The sequence below is a fragment of the Megalobrama amblycephala genome, linkage group LG2 (assembly GCF_018812025.1).
Source record: "Megalobrama amblycephala isolate DHTTF-2021 linkage group LG2, ASM1881202v1, whole genome shotgun sequence".
Lineage (NCBI taxonomy): Eukaryota > Metazoa > Chordata > Actinopteri > Cypriniformes > Xenocyprididae > Megalobrama > Megalobrama amblycephala.
Genome location: NC_063045.1, coordinates 55,053,578 through 55,064,895, shown reverse-complemented (window position 1 = coordinate 55,064,895; position 11,318 = coordinate 55,053,578). Strand labels below are relative to the sequence as shown.

The 11,318-nt window shown below is 41.7% G+C and overlaps 1 protein-coding gene across 1 annotated transcript; it reads left to right on the top strand.

Annotated features, from left to right (window-relative positions):
- The first annotated feature begins 5,810 nt into the window (after positions 1-5,810).
- Positions 5,811-7,668, top strand: LOC125262299 (trace amine-associated receptor 13c-like). The gene has a single exon (XM_048180985.1). It carries the CDS (start codon positions 6,073-6,075, stop codon positions 7,084-7,086), a length of 1,014 nt encoding a protein of 337 aa, XP_048036942.1. The 5' UTR covers positions 5,811-6,072; the 3' UTR covers positions 7,087-7,668.
- The last annotated feature ends 3,650 nt before the right edge of the window (positions 7,669-11,318 follow it).

The window sequence follows — 11,318 nt, the reverse complement described above, 5'->3', positions numbered from 1 at the left end:
GCAAAACCAAGGCATCATTGTCCCCTCCAAAAACTGACTCACTTAAGTGAGTCAGGCATGTGATAAGTTAAAGACAAAAAAGAATATATGGTATATGTAGGCCCGGATTAAGAACACATTGGGCCCTGGGGCTATAGACCTTATGTAGCCCTGCCCCTTTTCAGCGTTGTGCTCGTTGTCTTTTGACTTCCGGTTTGTATTTCCACAGCGATATTACATTTATGAATGAACTGCTCGTTTAAAAATCTTCCCGACCTACTGACATTTGTTTAGACATCTGCTTTAAACATAAGAATGCTCATGATAACTTTCATTAACTCTACAACAAGTAAATCCACTTAACCAACTAATTATTCTTTGACAGACAGACATTCTTCGTACAGAGCTACCGCAAAACGGAAGTTCAAAGACAATTTTATAAAGATGGCGGCGCGCTTGTTTCTCTGGTAAATAAGGTCTATAGCAACACCAAGGACCCCCTTTCATCTGATTGCCATGCCACAGTGTCTTGTACCACAAGAATGTTTTTATTATTGTTATTATTTTTATATTTTTACAAATCTCATTTTATCAAATCATTTTATATAAGCACAAGCACACTAAATATTCCATGCTATTTAACACATTAAAAACAAATGCATTAACTCCAGATATGAACTCCAAACAAACAGGTTGCCAAAAGCAGCAAAAACATTTGTCATACTTCAGTCATACTTGACTCAATGATTACTTTACCATGAATACTTTAAAGAGATAGTTCACCCAAAAATGAAAATTGTCATTACTTACATGTTACATGTTGGTAACCAGACAGTTGACGGCACCCACTGACTTCCATAGTAGGAAAAAAGTCAGTGGGTGCCGTCAACTGTCTGGTTACCAACCTTCTTTAAAATATCTTCTTTTGTGTTTAACACAAAAAAGAAACTCATACATGTTTGGAACATCATGAGGGTGAGTAAATGTTTTTTGGGTGAACTATCACTATAAATAGGGTCTTACTGTTAAATAGTCTTTTTTCTAACTTTAACAGAGCAGAAATCCTATATCATTAAAATCCATGGTTCTAACAATGTCGCATTCCAGGGACATTCGTGTTAGATGGCTTGTCTTTCTTGGGCCATTGTTGACCGCAATCGAGATTTAATGATAGATAATTTTGAGAAGGAGCGCTCTGCTGATGCATTTGTGACTGGCAAGGTGAGATATAGTCTCAAGGCTATGTCCAGATTTGGAAAAACATTTTGAAGGTCCCTTGCTCTTATTTCTTTCAGCAATTCACATTAAAAATATTTCAGCAAATATTTTTAATGTGCATGATACATATTTTAAAATTGTATTGCATATATTGCTGACACAATAATTCTTTTCTCTGATTAACACAAAATAAACTATTTTGAAGAATGTGGGTAACCAAACAGTTGATGGTCCCCAGTGATTTCCACATTATATATATTTTTTCCTACTATTGAATGGGGACCAGCAACTGTTAGGTTACCCACATTCTTCAAAATAGTTTATTTTGTGTTCAACAGAAGAAAGAAACTCATTCAGGTTTAAAACAACTTGAAAGTGAGTATGTGATGACAGGATTTTAATTTTTGGGTGAACTATCCCTTTAAGGACAAGGGTCCGCATGCTACTGTAACTATTAGGATGCTGTCACTTTAAGACCTGCACGCGTCCGATTTTCTCAACTCACTTCAGACATAACCAACTGTGTTTATGTAAACCTTTTGTGTATTTGACAGTATTATAGCGCAATCAGACGCGAAAGATGAAGTCCAGTAGGTGCTGTTTGACAGTCTTAAGTGTGTGTGCACGCTTCGGGTGTATGGGGTCAGAAAAAGCGCATCTCAGAACAGCACACGAATGACATGTTTAACTGTCAGGGCTTTAAAGCACATGCAAATAAAGAACTTTTGTGATTGCGAATAAGTGCAGTAGTGTCCCGTGAGTAACTCTACCGCTGTGTTAACATGTGATGTGAATGTGTCGAGGTCGAGTTGTACGGATGGAGGCACCAGAACTGCAACTGATAGAATGTGCTTCAAAGGCAGATAGTGGAGACAAGTCACACGACATTGGTGTTCGTCAAAAAACAGTAGAAAAGTTAATTCGGGATTTTTACACGGGTGATGATGATGAGAGAAAAACACCGACATTCTGAATTCAAACGGCAATAAAATCAATCGACTCGTCCCTGTAAATGTTGAAAACACCTTACGTCTTCATGAGAAACAATTACCATCCGAATAGGGCTTAACTCGTTATAAGAATAATAACTTGCTGCAGCTGCTATCTCACCTTCTTCAACGTGTAAAGCACGCAGATCGGCGACGGTGTCGGTGGGTGAAGATTATTGTGAGCTGCCGCTGCACGCGGGTTCTTCCACTGGCTCGGATGTTTTAGGTGAACCGAAGTAGTTAGTTAGTTTTGGATTTTTTTGCTGTAAGATTAGCATCCCTTTTCTCCCTTTCAAGCTTATTTTTCCGTTTTTGCGAACCACTATCACTTTTTTTTTTTTTTTTATCATTTTGAACACCAGCGAGGCTGAACAAGCAATAAAGGCCAATTTCCCATTTTCTAGTCTACATGCGATAGCATAACGCAAAGAGGTGTTTCCCAATGTCATGGCGCGAACTGTAAAGTGATTTTGATTGGACAATTTGGATTAGACACAAATCAACCACCTATGACTTGTCAATCTCATTTCCTCAAGCTAATCACGGGCCCCCTCTATCCGCGGACCCTGGGGCTTCAGCCCCACCTAGCCCTTATGTTAATCCGGCCTGTGAGGTTCCATGACAGTTGGAAGACAATTGCTTATGTAGGTTGTTATATATAAAGTATCTGTAAATCACAATATTTATGTGTTAAAGCTCTCAGATATGATTTATACAAGCTTTGACCCTCCATGTCCATTTTCCTTAAGAGTTTTGCTCCAACTCTAAACAAGCTAATCAAGGTTTTCAGGGTTTATAGAAAGTTATAGGCAGTTGAGTTTGATCAAGGTTGGAGCTAAACTCTGCAGGAAAGCGGACACTGAAGTTTTTTCATTGCTGTCAGCATGGACTGTGTTTCTGAACCTGCTGGTGATCATCTCTGTCTGTCACTTCAAGAAGCTTAAAATTACAGTTTCAGTGTAGCTTCAAAGAGCTTTAAACGTTACCAGATGAGGAATGAGGGTCTTATCTAGCGAAACGATCGGTCATTTTAGAAAAAAATGTTTATGCTTTATAAACACAAAATATTGCCAAAAATATAATATATTGACCTTCAACCGTCTGGAGGCCATTGAAGTCCACTATATATAGAAAAATCCTGGAATGTTTTCATCAAAAACTTAATTTCTTTTCAACTGACGAAAGCCCAAAATAAATGCATCCATCCATCATAAAAAATAATCCATATGGCTCCAGGGGGTTAATAAAGGCCTTCTGAAATGAAGCAATGGGTTTTTGTAAGAAAAAAATGTCATACGCATCGATTTGCAGCGGAAGAGTGAACTCTGACCCAACGCATAACGGAATGACGAATGTGGAAGCGCAGAGGATAGAGCAAAACACTGGTCAAAAATTAGAAGTCTAAAATGAGAAATTTTACAGAGAAATGACGAACTTCAGTTTGTTGCCCAGCCCTATTTGTTTACATTGCGAAAAGCGTCTAAGCTTATGCTACTCCTATATATATACTCCTATATCTCCAATTGTCCACATTTGAAAGAAGAAAGTCATATACACCTGGCTGAATGGCTTGAGGGTGAGTAAATCATGGGATAATTTTCATTTTTGGGTCAAAACCATGCCTTGAACTAAGCACATATTTCTTTATGATTAAGTCCTAGTTCAAAATAAAACTCTATTAACTGCTCCAATGTTAACGTATAAAGCTGTCTGAACCACTGCCAGCGGAAAATTCAATAGGAAGTGTTTGCCTGAACCGACAACAGGTTTTGCATGCACAGGCAAATATATTTGCGCAAGATCACAAAAGTTGGCAAGAGAATCCAAAAGTTTTGTGAGTTAATGCAAAGTTTTTCGCGGGAACACAAAAGTTTTGCGAGACCATGTCCCTTTAGGGGCTCCATAGTTATATACACAGGGCTAATGAGACTAACTAGACGCAGCTAGAAACAGACTAACAAGGGGGAAACTACAAAATAAAAGAATATATAAAATAAGAGCACAAAGACATACCCTGACAACAAGAGCTTTTCTCAAAACTACCTTGATTCAACTCATTTTTTAAAATGAATTTTAGTCAGATTGGTAGTGATTTTTTTTGTGAACGTATGAAGTAAAACCTTTTTACAAAATATATTGCTGGAAAACGGTTTGCGCTATCTTTCTTTAAAATAAATGCCACATTTTATTAGTGTCTCTTATGTGTTCAGACAGTGACTTTGCATCTTTGTTAATTTGCTCAATTCAATAACTAACTTCAGACAGAAACTAATCATCTAGGGACATCCACTTGTGTGTTTATTATGTATTTCAGAAGTAATCCTGAGGGTCTTGTTAACACCTGTTCTGTATTCAGAGTTCTGCTGCAGTGACAATCCTCCAGTGATCTGTCCATTAAGGGTGTGAAGCAAACAAACACACGCAATACACTGATGTTGCATTGTGCTCAGAGGTCAGTGAGTTTGTTTTAATGAGATTAAAAGTTACAAAACTTTTAAAACTTTGCAATCAGAATCAGCATGAATAAAAATCACCAATAAGATAATTATTCATAATTAGTACCACACAAAGTTCAGAAAATCTCTGGTTATATGCTGAAGCATTATTTAATGATGAATTATTTAATATTGCAGCAACAAGAAAGGTGCGTTAGGCCTGCCTAACTGCCTGTTTTAGCTTTAAAGCAGTGTTTATGTGTGTGCATGTTTGTCCACTACAGCCTGTGGATACCCTGTGTAAGGAATATAGGCTGTGACACAAATCCAACTGCTGTTTTGCCTTGCACAGAGCACAGCCAGTGGCCAGCTAGCATATATGCTCTCTGTGTCTGTGTGAGAGGAAATTACAGTAGTCAACATTTGAAGTGGATCAAAAGAAGTTCATCAATGTTGTCCTAAGAACTAAGTTGTCCTAAGAAGAAGGTTTTAGTCCACTGATGGTGGTCCAACTATACCAACACTGCAGAACAGTATGCAAAAACTGAGATGCTCAATGGCGGCCGACTGTTGTCTTGGTGTGTCATGTCCTTATAATGTAGGGATGTTTCAAATCAAAAAGGGGTCCAGTGAGTTTCAAGACATTTTACAGAAGAACATTAGTGCAGTGAAGTGCTCAAACTGGCCCAACCATCATCCACTACCATTCCTGATGCTTCATAATGCAATAATAAATTTTTGTCAACAGTACTAACCTTGACAGTGAAATGTTTTTTTTTCCCTCCCTCTCCAAACTACTCTCAAAAATTACCTTTTGTTATCTATAAAAATCACATTCTTTCTCTCTCCCATACATGCGCACACACAATAGCGTTACAGTAAGGATTAAAAACTGAAAAATATCTTGAAATACATGTGTAAAAGGTGTAGTAACTGTGGTACACGCAGAATAATTACTCCAGGCCGTTAAATTGACATGTGGTAGGGTACTTTGTACTGTATGTGTGTGGCCATGTTAATTTGCCACCACTGAAGACCATTTATGACACAAGAAAAACCCTGGTCAGTGGCTATCGGCTGCAGTTTAGAATACAGAAAGTCAGTATTATAGTAGAAAACTTGAAGTTACACTAAGTATGCTTTTATTGTCTTCGTGCTGGCTTAAACAACATCATTGTTGTACTTTTGTACTGACATATATTGGTGTGGACAGGGTCATCACTATAGGGGCCCACAGCAAAAATCTGCATCACAATTTTCATTACTCATTTTTGTCCTTTGTACAGTATGTAAACTCATTTTACTGTGTTGAAACTATTGGAAGAAAATAATTGTTATTAGGCACCATTAGAGTGGGCGGTAGATGGGTTGGTCTGTTTGATCCAGACACTGTATAAATAAAAGGAAAGCAAAGACAGAAGAACAAACTCCTAACAGGAGGAGACTCACTCATGGCCTATGAGACAGAGGATCATCAGACTCAATACTGCTTTCCTGCCATCAACTCATCATGCGTCAAGGGAAAACGCTCCATATATGAATACAATTTCATGTATGTGTTTTTTTCATTGCTGTCAGCATGGACTGTGTTTCTGAACCTGCTGGTGATCATCTCCATCTCTCACTTCAAGAAGCTTCACACTCCAACAAACCTGATTATTCTCTCTCTGGCTATGGCCGACCTGCTTGTTGGACTTATTGTGATGCCTGTGGATTCCATAAAGTTGATTGAGACATGCTGGTACTTTGGAGACACTTTGTGTGACCTGTTTTTGATAATCATGGGTCTAGCCCTCTCAACATCTATTTGTAATTTAGTTTTAATTGCTATTGATCGTTATGTGGCTGTGTGTCACCCTTTACTGTACCCACAGAAAATAACCACAACTAAAACCTTAATAAGCATCTGTCTCTGCTGGTTTTTCTCCTTTGCCTACAATACTGCCTATCTGATTAGTGGCAGATATTTTGAAAGTTCACAAAGAACAGACACATGCTATGGAAAGTGCTATTTAATAATAGGTTTTTCATGGATAGTTGTTGACCTGTTCTTTTCATTCTTGTTTCCTTTGACTGTGATCATAACTTTGTATTTGAGGATATTTTATGTTGCACATCAGCAAGTGAAAGTTATAAACTCTCTGATGAAGGGTGGTAAATGTGTAAAAGAAGGTTCAATGAGGAGGAAATCTGAGAGCAAAGCTGCTCTGACATTAGGAATCATTGTGACAACTTATCTGCTATGCTATATTCCATTCTATATCTTGTCTTTAACAAGTAGTACAATAATCTCTTCTGCTACAATGACATTTCTAATATGGACTATATATGCTAACTCAGGTCTGAATCCTGTTGTCTATGCTTTATTTTACCGCTGGTTTAAAATATCAGTTAAACACATCTTAACTCTTAAAATAGTGAAACCAGCATCCTCTCTCTTAGACATATTTACAGATTATTCATGATTTTTGTAGATTTTTTATTTTATTTTTTTATTTTTTTTATTTGATGAAGCACAGAGTAATGTATAGTTTGTTTGTTTGTTTTTTTTTTGTTTTTTGTTTTTCTTAGTTTGTAAACTGAATGTGAACATACTGGATACTAGATGTCTTTACGTACCATAAGCTTATTAACAGGAAAAAAAAGTAAGATATTTTAAAGACATTTTAAATGAAGGTAAATAATTACATTTACCTTGCAAGAATCTGATGTGTATATGTTGAATTAGTTATAGAGGCAAGACTGGCCATTATTTTAATTTTAGTTACCTGCATAACCCATTAATTGTGGGTATAACTGAGTAAGTCCACATGTTTAGTCTATGATTAGTTTTTATTTGTTTTTGGGTTTAATTGTTTAATTCTTATTCTTGTCTAGGCCTCAAAAACATAAATTAATGAAAAAAAAAAAAAAAAAAAAAAAAAAAAGAAAAAAGAAGAAGAGATGCCTTTTCATTGCATTAATTCTGAAACAGATCTGAAGTGGACATGACATTAAACACCATGTTATCAGGGTAATTTGAGCAATAAAAAATAAATTAGCTAAAATATTCAGTTGTGTAAAATTGAATAAATGCTGATTCATTTTCCCCTGATGCAACCATATTTCTAATGTGGACAGAGCATTTACAGTTATTGTAGAATGTTCTGTTCTTGTAATCAGCTGTATGACCATGGACAGGTCTAGTGTTAAACCTGTGTACTGTTTAGATGCAAAAGGTAGAATTCAAACGTTTGTATCCCAGTTCAACCAGAAGATAATATACTTGTAAGTATTTTATCTTCTGGTTGAACCGGGATACAAACTAAACAAATCTAAATTCCCTTTTGCATCTTTTCAGTGTAAAACCAAGGCATCATTGTCCCATTCAAAAACTGACTCACTTCAGTTGTCACAGACACGCCAGGCTCCAGCACCCTCCAATCACAGCGCACACCATCCCCGGAATACTAATCACTGTCACCTGCACATCATCAGCACACTCATCACCAGCACTACTTAAGACACACTCACACACAGTCACATTGTCCGGTCTCGTTTGCATCTAAGGACTTACCTGAATGCTTACCTCAAGGACTCCTCTTGCTACTTACCTGTACTCCATGTACCCAAGCTCCTTTCCTCGTTGTCTATCTGGTGTGAAGTGTTGTCTGAAGTCATCTAGGAAAGTTGTCTGTTAATGAATATGCTCTGCAGTTCAGAACTCTCGCTGCTCAGAGTGGAGGGAACGAACAAGCGCTGCTGACGTCATACCGTCAAGGACTGGATCCTCAAGTGCAGTTGCATCTCGCTGCATATGAGGATACCATCGGGCTCAAACGCTTCATCCAGCTGTCTATACGCTTCGCCACTCGTATGCAGTTGTGTCTCGAAGAGCACCAGGGTCAGAGCCTCCACAACACCTTCCTCTGCCGGCCAGAATCCGTCAGCACCCCAGAACCAGCCCAAGAACCCATGCAAGTAGAATCATCACGGCTGACTCCAACTGAAAGACAGAGAAGGCTGACCCAGAATTTATGTCTCTATTGTGGATTACCAGGGCATGTACTCTCCTCATGCCCTACACGTCCTCCACACCCCATGGTGAGTGCTATTATCTCTACTCTCCAGACGCAAAAACCACTCACCACGACTATAACTCTTACTGCTGCCAATGTTTCTCTTCCAGTATCCACCCTCATCGATTCTGGGTCAGCGGGTAATTTCATTTCTGGCGCCCTCTGTCATGAGCTCAACATCAAGACCAAGAGCACGCAGACCACTTACCAGATCCACTCAATAACTGGCAGACCTGTGAGTAATAGACGAGTCAGCCGTATCACGAAACCTGTACATCTCCAAGTCGGAGTGCTGCATCACGTGTACATTCAACTGCTGGTTCTGGAGGGTTCCACCGCTGACGTGATACTAGGGCGTCCGTGGTTGCAGCAACATAATCCCATCCTCTCTTGGAACACTGGAGAAGTCCTGAAGTGGGGCGACACCTGCTTTCCCGAGTGTTTCTCCGACCTGCCTGTTCCCAAGTCTCCTCGCTCCAACATTCTTCCAGTCTGTGCCATATCCGTTGAGAGTCCCCTCGAGAAACGGTCTGTGGACATCCCGTCCTGTTACGCCCCGTTCAGCGACGTATTCTGCCCCAAGAGAGCCTCCAAGCTGCCTCCACACCGGCCATGGGACTGCGCCATCGACCTGCTTCCGGGTGAGTCAGTGCCAAGGGGTAAGATTTACCCCTTATCCATCCCGGAGGAGAAGGCCATGGTGGATTACATTGAGGAGGCATTGGCTCAAGGATACATCTGACCATCAACTTCCCCTGCTGCATCCAGCTTCTTCTTTGTGGCGAAAAAGGACGGAGGCTTGCGGCCGTGCACTGATTACCGAGCACTCAACGCCATCACTGTTAAATTCCGGTATCCTCTTCCTCTCGTCCCAGCAGCCCTGGAACACCTCCGCGGAGCCACTGTGTTCACCAAGTTGGACCTCCACAGCGCCTACAATCTGATCCGGATACGTGAGGGGGACGAGTGGAAGGCCGCCTTCGTCATGCCCACCGGCCACTATGAGTACTTGGTCATGCCGCATGGCCTGGTAAACGCCCCCTCCGTATTCCAGGACTACATCCACGAGGTGCTCCGGGAGTTCCTCCATAAGTTCGTGCTGGTGTACATTGACGACATCCTGATATACTCCCGGAGTATGGCCGACCACCAACGCCACGTTGCGGAGGTCCTGCAACGCCTGAGGGACTTTCAGCTCTTCCTCAAGGCAGAGAAATGCTCGTTTCACCAGCCCTCAGTGCAGTTCCTTGGGTAAAACATCGACCACAGTGCCATCCGGATGGACGAGGGGAAGGTGGCAACTATCAGGAACTGGCCAACACCCACTACAGTCAAAGAGCTCCACCGTTTCCTCGGATTTGCCAACTTTTACAGATGATTCATCCATAACTACAGTTCCATTACCAGTCCACTCACAAGCCTCCTCCGCAACAAGCCCAAGTCTCTGTCCTGGACTCCATCTGCCACAGAAGCTTTCAACACCCTGAAACAAGCCTTCACGACCGCTCCACTCCTGGTGCACCCTGACAAGCCTTTCATCGTAGAAGTCGACGCCTCCACCACCGGAGTTGGAGCGGTTTTGTCGCAGCAGCAGGGGAACCCGAGCCGACTCCATCCATGTGCCGCCTTCTCCCGCAAGCTCAACCCGGCAGAGGTAAACTACGACATCGGCAACCGGGAACTCCTAGCCATCAAGCTGGCTCTCGAGGAGTGGAGGCATTGGTTAGAGGGAGCTCGGCACCCATTCCTAGTCCTAACGGATCATAAAAACCTGGAGTACCTCCGAGCCGCCAAGAGGCTTAACCCCAGACAAGCCCGGTGGGCTCTCTTCTTCACACGATTTAACTTCACCATTTCCTACCGTCCTGGCTCCAGAAATATCAAAGCTGACGCTCTGTCACATATCCACGCTCCTGAGGAAGTTACCGAAGAACCTGAGTCTATCCTACCAGAACAAATGATCGTCAGTCCCATCACCTGGTCTCAAGAAACTCTCCCTCCTTCCAATGCCTCCACCAACACCAGGACTCTTGGAACCAGTATCTGGGTTGGGCCGAGTACGCACAAAACTCCCTCCACCAATCAACCACCGGCCTGACACCCTTCCAGTGCGTACTCGGCTACCAACCCCCACTGTTCCCCTGGTCTGGGGAACCATCCGTCGTACCATCTGTGGATTACTGGTTCCGAGAGAGCGAGAGGGTCTGGGACTCAGCCCATCACCAACTGCAACGGGCCCTCCGTAGACGCAGGATGGTCGCGGATCTACGACGCTCTGAAGCCCCTGCTTACCAACCCGGACAGAAGGTATGGTTATCTACCAGAGACATCCGCATGCGTCTACCCTGCCGTAAGCTGAGTCCCAGGTTCATTGGCCCATTCACCATCACGGAGCAGGTCAACCCAGTCACCTACAGACTTAAACTCCCTCCTGAGTATCGCATTCACCCAACCTTCCATGTCTCACTCCTCAAGGGGTGGTGGTACTGTCACAGACACGCCAGGCTCCAGCACCCTCCAATCACAGCGCACACCATCCCCGGAATACTAATCACCGTCACCTGCACCTCATCAGCACACTCATCACCAGCACTACTTAAGACACACTCACACACAGTCACATTGTCCGGTCTCGTTTG

Excerpts from the sequence above, each read along its gene's own strand:
- LOC125262299 (XM_048180985.1), top strand. The coding sequence starts at position 6,073 with ATGGCCTATGAGACAGAGGATCATCAGACTCAATACTGCTTTCCTGCC.